The sequence below is a fragment of the Equus caballus genome, chromosome 7 (assembly GCF_041296265.1).
Source record: "Equus caballus isolate H_3958 breed thoroughbred chromosome 7, TB-T2T, whole genome shotgun sequence".
Taxonomy (NCBI): Eukaryota; Metazoa; Chordata; class Mammalia; order Perissodactyla; family Equidae; genus Equus; species Equus caballus.
In genome coordinates, this window is record NC_091690.1 from 92116709 (window position 1) to 92137699 (window position 20991).

The 20991-nt window shown below is 38.1% G+C and overlaps 1 protein-coding gene across 2 annotated transcripts in view; it reads left to right on the plus strand.

The window, feature by feature from the left end:
- The window catches only part of ANO5 (anoctamin 5), a 96157-nt gene that overhangs the window by 68849 nt on the left and 6317 nt on the right, over nucleotides 1-20991 (plus strand). For both annotated transcript variants that reach the window (XM_005612220.4, XM_070273438.1), the window contains 9 exons: nucleotides 1706-1857; nucleotides 3899-3973; nucleotides 5559-5781; nucleotides 7464-7633; nucleotides 8242-8339; nucleotides 13184-13314; nucleotides 15517-15722; nucleotides 17395-17573; nucleotides 18984-19089. In XM_005612220.4, coding sequence (XP_005612277.3) covers nucleotides 1706-1857; nucleotides 3899-3973; nucleotides 5559-5781; nucleotides 7464-7633; nucleotides 8242-8339; nucleotides 13184-13314; nucleotides 15517-15722; nucleotides 17395-17573; nucleotides 18984-19089 — 1340 coding nt within the window. The remainder of the gene's footprint in view (nucleotides 1-1705; nucleotides 1858-3898; nucleotides 3974-5558; nucleotides 5782-7463; nucleotides 7634-8241; nucleotides 8340-13183; nucleotides 13315-15516; nucleotides 15723-17394; nucleotides 17574-18983; nucleotides 19090-20991) is intronic.

Here is a 20991-nt window from a genome sequence, read left to right on the forward strand (position 1 = left end):
TTTAATTTTTGGGGGCACCTCCATACTATTTTCCATAATGGCTGTGCCAGTTTACATTCCCACCAACAGTGGACAAGGGTTCCCTTTTCGCTACATCCTCGCCAACACTTGTCCTCTGGATGATAGCCATTCTACAGGTGTGTTTTTGATTTTCATTTTCCTGATGCTTAGTGATGTTGAGCTCCTTTTTGTGTACCTGTTGGCCATTTGTATGTCTTCTTTGGAAAAATGTCTAATAGATCCTGTGCCCATATTTTAATCCTATTGTTTTTTTTGCTATTGAGTTGTATGAGTTCTTTATATATTTTGGATATTAACCCCTTATCAAAAATATGATTTGCAAATATTTTCCCTCATTCTGTAGGTTGCCTTTTCATTTTGTTTATGGTTTTCTTTGCTGTGCAGAAGATTTTTAGTTTGATGTAGCCCACTTGTTTACATTTCTGTTGTTGCCTTAGCTTTTATGTCAAATCCAACTAATGATTGCCGAGTCTGATGTCAAAGAGCTTACCCACTCTGTTTTCTTTTAGGAGATTTATGGTTTCAGGTCTTACACTCAAGTCTTTAACCCATGAACCCAAGAATAGACAGAGAAGATTGTCATTTAGTGATACAATAGAAAACTATACACCAATGAAAAGAAATGAACTTTTGCTTTACACAGCAGCATGGATTCAGTTTACAAACAAACTTGAACCAAAACAAAACTTGACATAAAACCTACCATTTATGTAAAGTTCAAAAACAGGCAAAACTATCCTATGATATTAGAAGCTAGGAAACTAGTTAAATTTCTGGCTCAGAAGAGACATAAGGGAGGGTTTCTGGGGGTGCTGGTGGTGTTCTATTTTTTGATGCTGGTTTTTATTACATGAACGTGTTTATCTTGTGAAAATTCTTTCAATTGTGCAATTATGTTTGATATACTTTTCTGGAAATATATTACTCTTCAAATGAAAGTTTATTAAAATTGTATGTAATATATAATATATATTTGTGTGTACATATAAACATATATATATAGAGAGAGAGAGAGAGATTGTGCTGTGGAATGGCTCTTATGTTTTCTTTAAATTTCCCTAAGCCTAAGAAAGTGGTACAGTTGTGAATGATTTCAATAAACAGCGTACAAACAAATTCTAGATGTTAGTAAAAAGTTAAGTTTAAATGTTACTTCACATTATCTGAATGAAGAGAGACAGTAATGTGCCTGAAAAATTTTTTCTTTGCATGGACTACTGTCTAAGAAATTAACTTGAATTTTTCTTTTTTGCGGTGAGGAAACATCTGTTAGCTTCCTCTTTTTGGTGAGGAAGATTGGCCCTGAGCTAACATCTGGTTCCATCTTCCTCTGTTTTGTATGTGAAACACCACCACAACATCACTTGATGAGTGGTACGTAGGTCCACGCCTGAGATCCGAACCTGCAAACTCTGGGCTGCCAAAGAGGAGGGCGTGAACTTAACCACTATGCCACAGAGCCGACCTCATAACTTGAATTTCTATATATGAGTTATTTCAACATTATTACATGTATTATGCCAACATTAATCATTTTATAATTTTATCGTCCAACTTAATAGTGACAGAACAATCATGCAGCCAAATGATTTTTAAAAGTAGAGGAAAACCCAGTTATTTTCTTAGTCACTTTATTTCTCTGTCTCTTGATTATAGTTGTTTTTATACATTTCTTTGCTTGTAGTCACATTGTTTTTGGAGTTTTGGAAACAGCGACAAGCTCGACTGGAGTATGAGTGGGACCTGGTGGACTTCGAAGAGGAGCAGCAGCAGCTCCAGCTGAGACCGGAATTTGAAGCGATGTGCACACACAGGAAAATGAATCCAGTGACTAAGGTAGATTAGGAAACAGAAATGGGCAGCATGTCTCAGTGGACACGCTGTTGTAGGTTGCCCCTCAAATAATGTGTATTTTAATTTGCCTTTAATATATTCTCCAACTATAAATCATATAAACTTCTTTAGTTGTTTCTAATAGATATTTCAGATGCATACAGAAGTAGATAGAAAAGTAAAATGAACCCCAGGATGGACCCCTCAGCCAGCTTAAATTAATACCAATTCTTGGACAGTCTTGTTACATTTATACACCTATTCCTCTCTGCCACTTGACTATTTTGAAGCAAATCCAAGACATCATATTATGAAATACATAGTTTTAATACTAAATGAAATAAAAAGAAAATGGAAAATAGTATCTGTACTGTGGGTTTTGTTTATAAATATGTATATGGAAATGATACTAAGTTAATATGCAAAAATTTAAATAACATTGTATTAAGATAGTGGGCTTATGAGTGATTGTTTTATTAGATCAAATTTTATTCACCTAATCCTTTTCAATTGATTATAAAGGGAAGATCATTGCACTGGTGTATGGGGTGGGGGGTAGTTCAGATTTTGAGATCCTTAACTGACAAACCAGCTGTGTATTGTTGACTGAGCAATTTGACTTCTTGGACTTCAATTTTTTATGTGAAAATAGAAGGTACTTTGCCTTCAAAGACCAGACTCTTGGCCACGTATTCTTGGAGCCCCTCCCTCTCCGTAACCTTACATCACTGTGTTACCAATGCTACTAAAGGGAGGGTAGAATATGTTTCTAACAGGTTCTGCAGTAGAATTCCCGACTCTGTTCAGGACACATTCTTGAGGTGTGATACTCAAAATTCTGTTCACACTTTAGACATTACTAAACCTTTACTAAATTGCATGGAAACATTACAAAAAATTCAGGAAATGAATAAAGGAAAGAAACACCTCAGAAAATACATTAACAACTTGGGTGGCATTTTGAAATTAAGAAAATATATTAAAAGAGATATTGTCATAATAATGACATGTGTATCTGTTCATATTTTATGGGATAAAAAAGTAAATTAAAAGAAGGCCTATTGGCTTTACCAAAAATTATTGACATAAAAACAAGATGTAATGAATGTTTACATTTGAAACCAGATGAAAAATAATATGTATTGATTCCCAGTGACTTATGAACTTCACTTATCTTTAATGGTTTTGAAGTCAAGTTTTTTTGACTTACTTGCAGTGTTTCCTCAGTGGTGAGTACAACCAGAACTTTCACATTTGAGTTTGTGTAGGGAACACACATATGCCTGCATGGACGCACACACGGACACACACATATATAATCACATATGTGCACACATATCCTGGGGTTTAAGAGAGCTCATGGACAGCCTATGCTGCCTGTTGAGTTCTGTTTGCATTCAGTTCCCTCTTAAATCCTTAAGGTATAAAATCTTATGTTTTAGATAGAATTGCATGATTTAGCTTTCTACTGACAACTATTTTTTTACCATATGGCAGTATTCTTTTGGGTAAGCTGTAACTGCCCCTTGATATAGCTAAGAATGTCAGTTGATATCATTAATATCTTCCATTAATGACTTAAAAAAGCATCAAGGGAGAACATCCTTGGCCCCTGGACTATGTGGAAGAACACAACCCTATAAATATGAAGAAGGCCCCCTATTTAATATCATGCCAAGCAATTAGAGAGCAACGCAATTCATCGCAATTCAACTTAATTCACTTAGAATAAAATTGTAACATCGTTAAAGCATGTCCACTCAAGCAGCAGCCCTCAGGGGTTGACTTGTTTCCTGGCTCCCAGGCCCTGAATACCACTCTGAGCCAACACTCAGGAACTAGTGTGTGTCCATCACGTCTCATCTGAGATCCTGGAAGGTTTCTCCTTAAAGGGAAGGAACCACTGTTAGAATGTAGTCTTCCGTGAGCTGTAGTGGAAGCTTTGGGGAAGTTTCTGCTTTCGGCATTGTGATTTTGACTGCTACTTGGAGTCCCAACTTTGAAGTAGACGTTGAATTTTGCTGTGATTTCTTCAAAATTATAGGAGATGGAACCCTACATGCCTCTATGTAGTCGTCTTCCATGGTACTTTTTGTCAGGAGCCACGGTGACATTATGGGTAAGCGTTCTTTAAAAACTGATATCATCTCTGACACGCAGTCGTATTAGGATTATCTCCACAGTTTCATCTGCAGGAGCTCTTGAGTCCCTCCCTCCCCCGTCCTTTTATCTTGAATAGAGCTCTTTACAAAATGAACCGTAGTCCACCTGAGTGTGCCACAATTGAACCTTGGAAGAAGAGCTGGAGGGAGAGCGAGGAGCTTTGTCTTAGAGCCTGACTCTCTCCCCTCCCAGCTCTTCGTTGATTAGGGGAGAATTTGAAACCAGAACAGTATGACAATTTGCAGACTCTGGTTAGTTTTTAAAAAATCATTCATTTATCTTTATCTCTACTTAAAATATCTGCAAAAAATGAAAGAAAAAAACTCCCATATACTATTGAAGTTCACTCTCTTGCTGAGATAAACAGAAGAAAATCTTCCTTCTTCTCCTTGAAAAATTCAGTTGGCTTATCCCATGTGAGGGAGTCGGGTTTTCTCCATGCCTTTTAGCCATTAGATTCCCCCATCACCATAATCTATTTCCTGCCTTCCCTTTTCCAAATTCGTGCCCTCCTACAGGCAGCCTTTAATTTGAGGAAAAGAGGTCATGTTACCCTCTGACAGTTTAGCAGGTTGAAATATCATTAGCAATTGTAGATTATAGTTTAACCTCACCATCCATATTGTCTCATGATTTTTTATCTTTGGCATTTAGCATTTGGTGAAGGTATTAATTTTCCTATTTTAAATGCATTTTCTTAGATGATATAACAATCATGGAGGAGAGATGGCAGAATAAAAGGGGGACAGTAATCCATTTGGAATGCTCCTTGTGAATTACTCTGGAGTCTGGTCCCAGAAAGATTTTTCTTCCTTTTGTTTTCAGTACTCATTCAATCTGAGTCTCTTCCTCAACTTTCAGAATAAAACTCTCCAATCATCTCTATAAAGCCATCCCTAGATTTTTGTGTTTTTGTGGTTTGGAAAGTGTATAAAATTTATGCAGACTCTACACAAATATCTACACTACCAGGCGTATCAGACCACTAATGGCAACATTCCAAGAGGAAATGAAATAGAATCTTTAAATGTATTTTTCTCTGGGAAATAAGTGATCTTCACACCACATGTTTAACTCCAGCCTAGAGCAGAGGTTGGCAGACATTTTCTGTAAGGGTGCCAGATATATTTTAAGCTTTGTAGGCCACAAATAGTCTCTGGCGCACAATTGTCTTTATTTTTCCTCATGACCTTTAAAAATGCAAAAAACATCCTTAACTCCAGGGCCATCTAAGAGTAGGTAAGGCCATGGGCAGAATTGGGCCTTCTGACTAGTTTTCCAGCTCTTGCTAGAGGATGGGCAGCCAGTAGATTTCTCTTTTAGACTTCCCCAGCTGCTGCCATATGCCTCATCTCTAACCCTTTTACTTTACTGGTGTTCATTTCCCGCCGTCTGTGGGGCGAGAGGCTGACTTGGTTTGCTTTCCATGTCAGAGCTGCTGAACTTAATGTATGAGACAAAGAGAACAGTGTGTTGCAGATATGTGTGCATCACAGAGACACAGAGACCTGGGTGACCAATTCGTTGTTTCTCTCCCCTAGATGTCTCTCGTCATCGCGTGTATGGTAGCTGTGATTGTATACCGCCTGTCAGTCTTTGCCACGTTTGCCAGCTTCATGGAAAGTGAAGCATCCTTAAAGCAGGTCAAAAGTTTCCTCACTCCCCAGATAACCACCTCACTCACTGGATCGTGCTTGAACTTCATTGTCATCTTGATCTTGAATTTCTTTTATGAAAAGATATCTGCCTGGATTACAAAAATGGGTAAGTTGCCCAGAGCGTTAGTGTGACTCTGAACAAGGGTCCCTACCAGTGCTCTACATCCATTTTGGATCTTCCCGCAGGGAGTTCATTTTTTAAAGGCACACTTTAAGGCAGTTCTACTCTATAGGTGGACCCGTAGCCCGGTGCGGCAGAATCACCTAACAGCGACATTCAGGCCCATCACAGTGGAAGCAGGAAGAAGAACTAAAAGGAAGAATTAGGATGCTGTAGATCTTTTTGAGTATTCTTGTCTTAATTCTCCCTTGTTAGGGCTAGCTGAATCCTAAGAAAAATCCTCACTTTTCTCAAGACATAATTTTTATTTCATGTGTGTGGTATTTAGAAGGTATTTGATCTTGCAAACGATCATGAGAAAAACAGAACCATTAGCTCCTCCTGAAGAAATCTAAAATTTCGCACTTCTCTTTTCAGTTGCCATGTCTTCGAACCTGGATTATTTTCTTTTAGAAAATGTTAAAATTTCTCCTCAGGCCGTGAGGGGAGGAGGCGGGGTGACAGGTGAAGTGGGAGTCAGTGAGGGAGGGGAGTGCGGAGCACAGGTGCTTCTGGCCCTGCCCCCGCCACTCGGAAATAAGGTCAGAGACTCTCCTGGAGGCCTCAGCCTCTCTGAGCACGCTCTCCAGGAGCCGTGCCCGCCTCCAGACCTGTGCAGAGAGGTCGTGCCCAGTGGTACAAAACGAGCACGTCATTCCCTCAGCACTGGAGTGAGCACTGGAGAGCAACTTTCGTTAGACACTCTCCTCAGGTTTGGAGTTCCCGTCTCTCAATTTTACTTTTCTTGTGCTATCCGCAGCAAAACCATTCATCGCAGGCAGCACCTGAAAAATCACAGCTTTTTTCAATGACAAAAATCACTTATATTCACATCAGAGATTTTGTGGGAATGCAGCTAAATTTCACTGAAAGGGAGAAGTTGCCTGTGTGTTTAGAGTAATCTGTATCACTCTCTCCGCATTGCTGAAAATGGGATGGATGTGGCTGGATCAGCTCATGCGCTTGGGAAATCATCAGCTCAGAAAAACACGCTCCCTTCCTCTTATCTGCCTCATGATACCCTGCTGTGGGGTCAAGAGAATCTCATATTTTCTTGTCTTTGGAATTCATTAAATGGTAGATCATGCATTTTAAATAGAGAGGGAAATGTGTGCTATAACTGCCTCCATTTGCGTGGCATTGTTTTCAAAATTGATAGAGCCAGTTAATTCATGAGAGGAAACGCAGTTCGGTTTGGAAATCATCCCCTGCCCTTGATAGGAGTTTGCTTTGTTTAAACCTGATTGAAAACACACGAGAGAGAGGGAGCTGATGTGTTTACAGGACATCATGTCCTGTAAGGGGTTGAGTATGAGGCTCTGTAGTCTGATATGGGTTTGAATTCCATATTCTGACTGGGTGACCCTGGGCAAGTATTTCACCCCTCGAAATGTAATAATGACGGCTTCCCAGGCTTCTCCAGTGATAGAGTAATACAAAGTCTCTAATAGAAAGTCTGGCACAAAGTCAACAGTTACTTACTGTTGGTCTATTATGGGTGGAGTGGGGATCATTGCAGCAGGCTCTCAGAATAAGATGAGTAGATAGCCGCTTGTCCCAGGAAGTATGAAATGTAAGGAGAAACAGGAAGGTACATCATTAAACTTTGGTGTTTTTTTACTTAACAGAAATTCCTCGAACTTACCAGGAGTATGAGAGCAGTCTTACCTTGAAAATGTTCCTGTTTCAGTTTGTAAATTTTTACTCGTCCTGCTTCTACGTAGCTTTCTTTAAAGGGAAGTTCGTGGGCTATCCCGGAAAGTACACATATTTATTCAATGTGTGGAGAAGTGAAGAGGTAAGAATTCCCTTGAGAGCGGAGATTTGTGGCTTCAGTAACTCAGTGTTAACCAAATGCCTTCTGTGTGGCCACCGCTAACTCCAATATTGTCAAGTTGCAAGAGAAGTGTGAGATGCTGATCCTGTCCACAGAGGGTACTAGTCTTAGAATCCGGCCATCAGATAGACTTTCCAGTTTCTTCTGGGCAAGAAGTTATATTATGCCTATTGTTTGGCAGTAAAACGAGCTGTGAAATGGGATAAGTACATTCTGTATAGCCGACGGCTCCCCGCAAAGGATGAATGACAACTTCTGGAGCTGTGGCAGAAAGGGCTCCACCAGGAGTTACAGAGTTAGACCAGATCAGTGCTTTCCAAACCTGCCTGTGCATCCAAATAAAGATTCAGAATTTTCTAACAATGAGACTCAGAGATCCCCAGCTGAATCTAATACAGCTATCCTGGTGCTGGTCTGTGGTCACACTTGGACCTATTGAGCTAAATATCCCTTTGCTATCCATGCCAAACAAAATCTTCAGGTTCTGATCTTCTGGTTTGGGATTTCTTTTGTTGCAAAAGTCCATCTTTCATCATTCACTTCTTTTTTCTCTTCTTGCTTCTGACTAGTGTGATCCTGGAGGCTGTCTGATAGAATTAACAACCCAGTTGACCATCATAATGACTGGGAAACAGATCTTCGGAAACATTAAAGAAGCCATTTATCCGTATGTACGACTTAGAAGCTTTTGCTTAATTTAAGTAACCATGAGAGATTTCCTCTGGAAGAAAATGGAATTCTTTGATTATCATGATGCTTTTGTTAGCAAATATTTTAGTCAATAAAAAAACTTCATTTTTAATCAACAGTCAAGAAGGAATTAAGGTAACAGAGGCTTTTAAATATGCATCTCTACTGAGTATCCACCTCTCCTGTGAAGGTTCCAGTGGAAATCTAGACATTATCTCTGCTGCAGATTATTCTATGTGATGCACATTATTCTCAGGATTACTAAGCATTGAACTCTGTAAACAGATCTATATGTCATGGACACACCTAGGCACAAAAATTGGTTGTGAATGAAATGCTGGTATGTGAAGAGGTTGCTCTCTGTTCCGAAAGCACAGCAATAATGAATACATTATAAAAAGAGACAACCAAAATGACAGTTGATCTTCAATATAAGATGAACATCCCCATGGATAAAAAGAGAAGGCTCATACACCTGTGGTCCTGCAGGGCTCCTTGTTAGGAAATGACAGTGTCGGGTTCTCACACCTGCAGCGTGAAGTGGATTAAAATGCCCTGCTTAAGTCGGGGGATGGGGCAGCTTCACTACATGTACTTGAAGCCAGGGACTGGGTTCATTCTCACTTATTCATGAAAGAAGCTTGAAAAGATCCTTTCCCTCTGCTGCCCTGGCACAGTTCCATGTGCTCCCGGGCTTCTATTTCATGTGCTGACGAAGGACATAGACATCCTTTCAAGCAGTATTTGATCCACGACATTCCTAGTATTGCCACAGAGAAATAACTCCAAGCCGTTGTTTTAAGTGCTGGCTCCAGATTGAGAACACAGAGGACAGAATGGAGGTAACCCCTAAACCAAACACAAGGGAGGCGATAAATATGCACAGACAAGATAAGAGACAGGCAGACAGGCGAGTAAAAGAAACAAGTAAAATTAAGCCTACAAACCAAAATTCCAAAACTTATAATGAGATTTAATGCTACAAAGGCTGCTAACAAAATCAAGTTTTAGAAAGTGAACTTACTTTATCTAGAAGATTCTGGCAAAGTCTAAAAATATATGAGGAGGTGATATGTCATGAAAAAGGATTAGGAAGTCATTTAAGTAAAAACATATAAATTAAGCAAGAACAAATGAGTATAAAAAAAGAATCAATTGCACGTAAATGAAAACTGGTACTTTAAATAGAGTAGAACAGATGGGATCAGTTACACACTGGAATGGAATTTGTATGCTGAAAGGTTATTTTGAAATCTATATGAATGGAGAGAAACATTGTATTCATGGATTGGAAGACTCAACCAATTATCTCCAAAATTGATATATAGATTTAATGTTATTCCAAGCAAAGTATCAAGAGGATTTTTGTAGATATAGACAAGTGGATTCTAAAATTTATATAGAGGGCAAAGGAACTAGAATAGCCAAAACTATTTTGATAAAGAATAAAGTTGGAGGAATTACACTACTTGATTTTAAGACAACTGTAAAACTATATTAGTTTTACAAGACTGGGATTGGCAAAGGGATAGATTCATAGATCAGTGGAACAGAGTAGAGACTGCAGAAATAGAGCTACATACATATGGCCATTTTATTTTTGAGAGAAGTGCAAAAACAGTTCATTGAAGAAAGAACAGTCTTTTCAACAACTGGTGCTGGAACAAGTGGACATCCATATGCAAACTAACGAAACTCGGTGTGAACTTTACACCTCATTCAAAAAATGAACTCAAAATGGATTATAGATGATAAAACTATTTTTTTTTTTTTAAGATTTTAGTTTTTCCTTTTTCTCCCCAAACCCCCCCGGTACATAGTTGTGTATTCTTCGTTGTGGGTTCTTCTAGTTGTGGCATGTGGGACGCTGCCTCAGCGTGGTCTGATGAGCAGTGCCATGTCCGCGCCCAGGATTCGAACTAACGAAACACTGGGCTGCCTGCAGCGGAGCGCGCGAACTTAACCACTCGGCCACGGGGCCAGCCCCGATGATAAAACTATTTTTAAGAAAGTAAGGAAGTGATGAGGATAAAATTCAAGATAGTGGTTACTCTGTGGGGATCGAGGAGTTTGTAGTTGGAATGGAGCACGTGGGATTCCTGGCAAAGTTCTCTTCTTGAACTGGGTGGTCTCTTTTCCATTTTGACTCCAGTTACACACGTGTCCATCTGTCTGACATTGTCTCAGAAATCTCAGGGGTTCTGTTCCCTTTTCATTATCTTTTTTTCTCTGTGTTTTTCAGTTTAGACATAAGCAGTATATGTGTTCCTTTTAATCTGCATTTGCTAGAGTACTTCGTATTGTCTCATTGCTTAATTTTTGCCCATTTGGAGGCAAAATGATATCTCAGTCTGGGTTCACTTTGCATTTCCCTGAGTAATGACATGAATGAGCATTTTTTGGTCATATGTATTTCATCTTCAATGAAATGCTTGCTCATGTTGCTTAACCATTTTTCTACTTGTCTGTCTTTTTTTAAGTTGATTTGTAGGAATACTTTATAACTTCTGGTTGCTGTGTTTTTGTTAGTTTGTTTTAGGTTATATGTGTTACAAATATTTTATCGCAACATAAGTTTTGTCCTTCCATTTTTTTAATCGTATCCTTAGATCGCAGTTTCTCAACCTCAGCACTATTGACGTTTTGGGCCAGATAACTCTGTTGTGGGGGCTGCCCTCTGCCACGTAGGAGGTTTGGCAGCATCCTTGGACTCTGTCCACTAGGTGCCAGCAGCCCACCCTCTCGCCAGTTGTGACAACCAGACATCTCTCCAGACATTGCACATGTTCCCTTGTGGGCTAACTCACTCCTAGTTGGGACCCACTGCTGTAGATGCACAAAAGTACATCCTTCTGATATAGTAAAATTTATCCATCTTTTCTTTTATAGGTTGGCATTTTTTAAGTCTTGTTTAATAAATCCTTCCCTACCCCACGATCAAAAAGATATTCTCATACATTTAGCATTGTAACATTATTGTCTTTCTCGTTTAAATTCTTAATATATATAGAAAAGATTTTTGTGTTTGATGTGAAATTCAAATTTAATTTTTTACACTCATGCCCACATATATGTATAATTGTCATGTTACCGTTGATGGAGAAGCTCCTGTTCCCTGGTCTCTGTGATCTGCAATACCATTTATGCCAGACAGCAAGTGCAAGGCTATTTCTGGGTACCGATGCTGTCCCAGGGGTCTGTCCCTGCACCAGTACTACACTCTCTTATTAATGCAGCTCTTTAAGTCTTGACATCTGGTGGGGAAAGTGTTACCAATGGATTGTTCATCTATAGAAGTATCTTGGCTATCCTTGATCTTCAGTCTTTCTGTATAAATTTTAGAAACATCTTGTCAGATTTCACATGGAAAAATATTTTGATTTTTTGTTTGAAATTAGATTTCAGTTGTTTCAATAAAAACACCTGACATTTTTATAATGTCTTTTTATTCATGAACATTTATTTGGACTTAAATGACTTTTTTTTTTTTTGCTGAGGAAGATTCTTCCTGAGCTAACATCTGTGCCAGTCTTCCTCTATTTTGTATGTGGGTCACCACCACAGCATGGCTAGTGAGTGGTGTAGGTCCGCGCCCAGGAACCAAACACAGGCTGCTGAAGCAGAGTATGCCAAACTTAACCACTAGGCCATGGGGCTGTCCCCTGCACTTAAATGACTTTAAAGATAAATTTAAACTTCTACATACACGTCTTATAAATCTTTTGTCAAATCCATTTATAGGTACTTTTAATTTTAGTTGCTATTGCAATGGTATCTTTTAAAACTTATGTTCTACCTGTGTTTTGTGGATGTATAGAAACGAAATATAGTGATAAACTCTATTATTATTTCTAATAATTTCTGTCTGACTTCATTTGGATTTTCTGTGCAGACAATCCATCACATCATTGTTAGTCATCATAGATTCTCCTTCACGTCCCCTTCTTTGCCTGTTTGTTTTTCGTCTGGTTGTGTTGGCTCAGCCCTCCAGCAGAGCCTTGAGTGTGACCATGCACACTCTTATTTTGTTCTTGATTCTAACAAGAATGCTTCTAACTTTTCCCTGTTAAGAATGATGTCTGCCCCAGGATTTTGGTAGATGCTTTTGATCAGATTAAGGTAATTTCCTTCTTTTCCTACTTTTCTGTCATAAATAGATTTTAATAGGTGCTGGAAATATATCAAATGAATTTTTCTCCATCAATTGACATGATTTTATGTTTTTCTCCTTAAATCTGTTAATGTGGTCTATGACAGTGATTTTCTAATAAAAAACCTTTTTTTTTCCTTAAAGTAGTCCAACATTATCATGATACCTTATTTTTTATATAGTATGGATTTAGTTAGGTAATATTTTGTTTGGGATTATTGCATTTATTTTCATGTGTTACTTGATCCTCTGTATTTCCTTTGTCATACATTTTCTATTGTAACCAATTTCTCATTTCTTTGAGTGTCCTTCTGAGTAGCCTGACAACATGAAGGTTAGTGAATTACACAGAAAAAATGATCCTATGATGACCCCCTCCTCCACATGCTCTTTAACAGAACTCTCTCGGAATAAATGTATTTCCATGGGGAGAGTCAGGGATGTCTTATTTTCTTAATCTCCCCAATAAAGAACTTTGGACCTCAGCATGTGTTGTGAAAAGAACAATTAGATTCTGATTTGGACTTTAGAAGTAGTCATAGCTCTGCTTGCTCCGTGATCTTAAGTTACTTAATTTCCCCTTCTACCAAATTCTGAATCTAACTCTCTGATTCTCTGACCCCTGTTTTTTTAACTCTATTTCATGTGTTTACTCTTGTCACTTCCTACAGCTTGATTCTGAATTGGTGGAGACGCCGAAAAGCTCGGACCAACTCTGAAAAGCTTTACAGTCGATGGGAGCAGGATCACGACCTTGAGACTTTTGGGTCTCTTGGGCTATTCTATGAGTACTTAGAAACAGGTAATTTTCTACCACTGTCTTGAAACACAGAGTCAGGCTGAGCAAAGTAAGTGCTTTTCCAGCTCTTAATATTTCTTCCTGCCTCGCACATAGTAGATGTTCAATAAGTTATTGGATGGTGGCTGAAAAGATAGATGGAGAATATAAAAAAGATTGGCTCAGTATTTATATTCCTCACCGATAGAATGAAGAATGATGTTTAGTTTCAAAACACCAATCTTAGAGATATTTTTCCTATCAGTTGGATGTTAATATTGTTGAACCAAGTAAAGTAAGGATCACTTTTTAACACCTGTCTCAAATTAGCTTAAATAGCTCTTCCTCCTTTTGTTTGCCTCAGTGACAGCTCAGAGAGAGAATAAGTTGAAAAGCATTTCTGGAGCCTGACACACGTTTAGTGTCAGGCTGAGAAGAAGAAGGGTAACAGCACTCGTGCAGCGGAAAGCCCGGCTGACCATGAGAAATGCATAAGGCATTCTAGGGACGGAACAAAGAAGAGATCTCGAGGTGGCATTTTAGGAGAAATAATGATGGGGCTGCTTGTGTAGTCTACTCAGAGTGCTTCATCTCAAGGGACCTTCTCTGCTTCTCTGGTGGAATTAGGAGGACAATTTTCTTAACTTACTTTCTAGGCCCATAAAATCATGGTGGCATGAACGAAATGATCTGAAATTATTTCTGATTCTCCACCGTAATACATACATATGATATCTGGATTGAAATAGGTAAATTTAGGACAAATAGAAAGAAGACTATTTTATAAGCTGCTTGTAAAATTAGGTAGTCCTTGCTTTATGGAGTGATAAGGCTGTAATTTTTAATTAATTATGTAAGTTTCAAATGAATTGTGCATAAATGCATTAAAGATAGCTGAAATTAAAAGATGAAATCAAGGTTTCATGACAAGATTACCATTTATTGAGACACATCTAAGAGTCAATTTATTCTGGATGTGTTACACATCCGTTATCTCTAATCTTGAAACATTCTAGAGAGTAGTCACTGTTTGCTGCATTTTACTTTAGAGGATACTGAAACTGTGATGGGTTAATTAATTTGCCATGGGCTGCAGGATTTTAGATACGGATCTGGGATTTGAACCTAGAAAATTCAAGCTGTTTCTACATGACGCTTCCTCTTAACCTATCGCTTGGTTCAGTAGAGAAGGCAAGAAAAGAGGTGGTTTGTTCACTTAGTTTAGTGACGACAAGACTGAGTTTTATAAGGCAGTCTCATGAGATAAGCTGAAATCTAGACACAACCAAGACCCATCTGAAATAGAGGACTAGCAGGAGATTCCTTCTTTCTTCTTTCCTTCAATGGAAAGCCATTCCTGTATCTCAGACTGTTTTTTCCTTACTTGTGTGAAACCCAGGCTGCCAGTTGCGTGGAGTCTTTTACCACAAGCATTGTTGGAAACAAAAGAACAAAAATTGGAAGAGAAGCCAGCTTCTACACAAGCGTTGAGTCTTAAAGAGGAAAGAGTAAAACCTATTTAGAAAGATGTCAAGATAGTACATTGGATGAGGACCTCGACAAATACCTCATTCCAGAAAATGTGTATTTCCTTTGCCCACATATAATTTATGTTTCTGATGCTTTAGATCATTTTCTGATTTATTCTCAAATATCTTGTTTTGCACTGCCTTTTCATCTGTTAGCTTCTTTAAATCTTAAATAATGCATTTGTTGATAAGGCTTGTAGTTGAGTGCTTTTATATACCCAGCACGTGCTGGCCATTGGAAGCATCCAAATGAATCAGTCATTATCCTTGAGCACAAAAAAGTACATAGATTACCAAGGGAGTAAACCTTGATTGCCTCGCTGATGTGCCAATACCAGGATATAAAGGCTAGACCTGCATAGACCTAAACATAGCCCACTATAAAAGGCTGTGTTTTAAGAGGATTAAGTATATCCTATCTAATAAGAATGGACGCTTTCTTCAGACAAGCAGATCTCAAAACAAAACAGTAAGGTCGGAGCTGAGCTATGCGTACGCAGTTTCTCTTTCCTATTCTAGCAAGCAGATAAGTCCCTATGCCTCCCACAGGGAGGAGGGAGTTGGCAGATGGAAGAGACCTGGACTGTTGTGCTGGTGTAGATCCCTCCAAAATGAGGGAAGTGGCCAGAGTTGGGTGGAGTGTCCCCTCTTTTCCCCTCCACGATAATGAGTGTGAATTTTTCTTTTTTCTCTGCAGTTATCCAGTTTGGATTTGTGACATTATTTGTGGCCTCTTTTCCTTTGGCTCCTCTTCTTGCTCTCTTGAATAATATCATAGAGATCCGAGTGGATGCCTGGAAACTTACTACTCAGTACAGGAGACCTGTAGCTGCTAAAGCTCATAGCATAGGTGTTTGGCAAGACATTCTTTATGGAATGGCTGTCCTTTCTGTGGCAACTAATGTAAGTGTACCTATTTCGGGGGTGACTTTGTATTTTATTTTGTTTTCCTGGGGATGGGGAGATGTGAATGATGCTTAACTCACTCTTTATTTACATTGATCTCTTCATGGTGACAATCCATAAAATAAAACATCCCTAAACTTCGGTGCACTAAACAACACAGAGAGATCTATGACAGACAAATTCTTAGAAATGCAAGGAAAATTATAAAATCACTCTTGTTAAAATACTATGATAACAGTTTCATAGGGTGTGACAAAGTAGACAGAAAATCAGTAATGGTATAAAGGGTTTGAGTAATGCAGTTAAAGCTTGATTATACATAAAGTTGTTTACTACAAACAGAGAATACACAACAGTTACCTATTACATTTATGGAGCACTTATTAACAATAATAATAAAACCAAATTCCCCAAAGCAGAAATTTTGCAGTCCATGTTCACCTACAGTAATGGTTTAAAAATTGAAGTTGATAATAAACTAGTTAAAAAGGAAAATCTAACTGCTCGACATCCACGCTTCTAAGTAAGCTTTATCGTATAAAAAGGAAACGAAATTGAAATTATAGAAAGCTTAATTAAAATGAAAACCTATGAGAATCAACTAAAACCACAGTTACAGAAAAATTCAGAGCAATAAATGCTTTCCCTATTAAAAAAGACTGAAAACCATGAGCTGAGTATATACCTTAAACTAAGGCAAAATGTAAAACTAATCAATAAAAAGTAGTAAGAATTAATAAAGATATAATCAGAAATAATCAAATTAGGAAACAAACAAAAAGCAATATAATTGCTAAATAAATAAAGAGTTAGTTCATTGAAAAGACAAATAAAACAAGCAAAACTCTGAAAAACTCTAACAAGAAAAAAGTGTTGTAAGGTGCAAGTGAGAAAATTATGGGAGATTGCTATGTAATCATTTATTCCAATACATTTTTAAAGTCTATTTGAAACTGACACTTTTTTAGAAAATAAAAACTGCCAAAATTTATTCAGTAAGTTATAGAAAACCTGAGTGCACCAATAGCTACAGAAGTAATATTAGACATTTTAAAAAATCTACCACTAAAAATGTAGATGGCAGAGCCAGATGGTTTTAAATTGACTTATCTAACCTAAAGGAAACATGCTATTGATACTATTCCAGAGCTTAGGAAAGGAGGAGAAAACACCATTCCGGGGGAATCAAATAGTTACTTGATTAATTGCACTGAACTGTGGGAAATTTACCAGCACAGGGTCTTCTGTCTCTCCATTCCCTCCCTGCCGGCCTCCTGCATGCGCGCACGCACACACACAATCACTGCCCTAACCTGTGGAGTTGGTCTAGGCAAGGGAATTTGGTTAAGGAGAGTGTGAACTGTACTGTGAAACAAGGAGAAATGTAAGAAACAGCAAGGCATGGTGGAAACAGCATGGTGTTTGGGGATACATTTAGGCTCAGTTTTCAACTTAGCCACTTTCTAGCTATGAAATTTTGGAATACGAATCATACACTGTAAATGAACTATTTTATCTTTTAAGCCGAAGACTTATAGATTAACATGATTTGTAATAACATTTTAATCATTTGGCATCCACATGGCACATGGAACTGAGAGATGCACAAATCGGATATTTTTAAAACTGGATTGTTAGCTCATGATCTCTCTCTTGCTTTGTCCTTCAGGCTTTTATTGTAGCGTTTACGTCAGACATCATTCCTCGTTTAGTTTACTACTATGCCTACTCAACAGATGCCACTGAGCCCATGAAAGGATATATCAATAACAGCCTGTCGACATTCCTGATCGCTGATTTTCCAAACCACACTGTACCTTCAGAAAAACGAGACTTCACCACTTGCAGGTTTCCTCTTGTTTTCTTAGGTTTCAATTTTGCCCTTTAAATATATGTCTTAAGTTCTCTGTTTCCTTCATTTCTTATGATGTACAAGATTTACTTGGAGCAGTAAAAATCCTGGATGAAAAAAGTGCATCAGTTCTAGAATTCACACGTTGTGTGATTCTGATTTGGAAAAGTAGAATGTCCAAAAGTAAGAGAAAATTAGGGGTAGAGATAATATCAGTTTTCAATTGTTTCTTATTTTCTAAATTTATTAGAAAGACTTCTCACCAAGAAATGCCCCTTGGTCCCAAGTTGTAATATCTATAGATCATACAGCATGATCATTGTATATATGCATTTAATCTACTTGAATTTAACTATATATCCTTGAAAAGAGAGAGTGAGAAAGAGAAATAACAATATGACGAGTTCACCGGCCACCCCACCTGAGGGTTTCTTCCTCACGGAGAACAGGAAACTAGATTTGTGAACCTACTGTTTCCACACTCAGTGTATCATGTACTAGGAGGATCTTTTACTCTGGGATGGAAAGATTATATTTCCGTATAATCTTTATATAATATATATAATTATATTTTACTATATATATATATATATATATATATATATATATATATATATATAAAACATCAAAGCCCCTTAACTTAACTCTTAAACCAACAGCTTCATCTGGGATTCCAAGACAGAAACAGCAAAATGTTGCAACACAGGTAGACAAAATCATTGTTATAGTCTATATTTGCATATAGAGGAATTATAGGATAGTGTTTAAGAGCATGGACACTTGTGTCCGATTTCTTGATGTCATCACTTCCTAGCTGGACTAAGTCTTTGAAGAACATCAACATCTCGCAACTTTGTAGAAAACAATGAGATTACCAAGTTGAGCACTAAGAAAACTCCAGAAGGATGGTAAGGAAAACAAAAGCAATGCAACGTCAGATAAGCCAAGAGAAAATAGAGTTTCAAGAAAGTAGATGGCCCACAATGTCAAGTCCTATCCTTGAAAGATCAAATAAGATGATGATTAAAACGTTCCTTCAATTTAATGACAGGAAACAGTTGGTTTCCGTGGAGCGATGGGTAGAGCTAAGTATGTTAAGGAGTAGGAAGAAAGGGAATGGAGACCACAAATTTTGCTGACTGGAGAAATTTGTCTCTGAAGGGCAGGAGAGAAGTTTCGCTGAGTCTCCCCGTCTCACTTGAGCTGCATCAGTACTCTACATAAGTAACGTATGGCCATGATTTTTATCCATACAAGAAAAATAAATGTTTCATGAGAGCAGTTATCCTCCTATGACTTGACTTTTGTGATCAACTACAAGGGTCTTAAGGGAAATAACAAGAATTTCTGCTGGGCCTCGCTGTTTGAAGTGATAGCTCACTTTTGCATTTACTTGTATTTTTCAGGTACAGAGATTACAGGTTTCCTCCTGATCATGATCAGAAATATTTTCATAATATGCAGTACTGGCATGTCCTTGCTGCCAAGATGACCTTCATCATAGTTATGGAAGTAAGCCTGTCTTAACTTTCGTTCTAGCTAGTCTGTTTTCTCCTTTTAGGCATGTATTTCTAAAAGTATCTGCTCAGCAGAAAAATTAGCATTATCTCAGTAAATTGTTTTGAAATAAGTATTTGTTGTCACAAAAAGCAACTTAGAGATATTTTCAGTACAATGGATTGCCTGTTATTCACTTACTATTGCTGACGATATTAAGGTGACAGGAAAGAAAAGAAAAAATATGGCCTCTTCCCTGGAGTTCAGGAAAAGGGCAGAGGACCCACTGGTTTTACTGAATACCTATTGTACACTGGTGCCAGAGGCTATGATAGCAACCTTGTAAGTTAGATTTTATTATTCACCCTTGAAAAATGAATCTGAAACTCAGCAAAATTAGGGAATTGGTTTAAAGATAATCAGCTAATATTAGCCCTGAGTTTCAACGCCAGAGGTCTCACTCCCAAGCCTCTGCTCCGCCCACCATGTTTCCTCCCTTGTGGACTGTCTCGTCTAGTTATGGATGTAACGCATGCAATAAGAGAGAACGGACACAGAGAGGGTGGTTGAATAAGCTACAGACCATCAGCCATGTGGCCAGTGAGGGAGAGAGTAGATGGAAGGCATTTTTTCACTTTCCAGCAAAGCTCAGTAGTAGACAAGTTAAATGCAAGCACACACAAATTCCAGTCAGTTTTTGTTCAGTTTATTTTACTTTTATCAAAGTTATACATGTAAATAGTTTAAAGTCAAATAATTCCACATGATGAAAAAAAGAGCAGTCTTATGTAATATTCCTGCCTGTGGTTTTCCTCTTTCTCTCTCAGTTCTTTATGAATTTATCACTCTTTCATTCCACATCTTCCATCAGAAGTTTGGATTACCTTTCACTCTGATAAATTGCCCCAAAATTCTTTTGATTTTTTGTTTTTCTTTCTTTATTTTTCCTTTTAATCTTTTGAATCATCCCAGGCTCTGTCTGACCCACCATCACCCTAAAACTTCTCTTCACCTTCTTTTGTATTGAATCCTGCATTTTCTGCAATCTGTGTTTCTCCCATTCTTGGGTTGCTTGCTTATTTCGATGAAGCGCATCTTTCAGTAATTTTCTGAGGAAAGTTATAGGCCATCAATTTTGAATATTGAAAATTTCTTTTCTTTCTTCATAGATGATTAATTGGTATAGAATTCAAGATGAAAACTCATTCTCCCTGAAAAAATTTTAACCGACTCTATTTAGGTATTCCTGAAGTTTTTTAAGACATTGCTCTATTTTCTGTCAGCTTCCAGTGTTGTGATAAAATCCACTGTCATTCTGATTCCTCAGTCTTTATGATCCTTTCACAAATCAATAAGCTTTGAGCATTCTTTCACTAGCCCTTCTTTTATGAAGCTTCACAAGACAGTGCCTTGATATTGGACAACATTTCGTTGCTCTGAACACTCACTGAACCCTGTGGATCTGAAAATTGTGCTTACACTTCAAGTTGGGAAACTTGCCTGTGTTATTTCTTTGATAATTTCCTTCTTTTCTCTGTTCCGTCTTTCTGGGACTCCTATTATTCGGATGTTATACTTCCTGTTTTGAAATTCTAATTATCATTTATTTTCTCTCCTATAAATGGAGGGATTCATGGGGCCGGCCCCGTGGCCAAGTGGTTAAGTTCGCGCGCTCTGCTACGGCAGCCCAGGGTTTCCCTGGTTCGGATCCTGGGCGCAGACATGGCACCACTCATCAGGCCACATTGAGGTGGCGTCCCAGGTAACACAACTAGAAGGACCCACAACTAAAATATACAGCTATATACTGGGGGGATTTGGGGAGGGAAAAAAAAAAAAAGAAGATTGACAACAGTTGTTAGCTCAGGTGCCAATCTTTGAAAAAAAAAAAAAGTGGAGGGATTCATACTTTTGTCT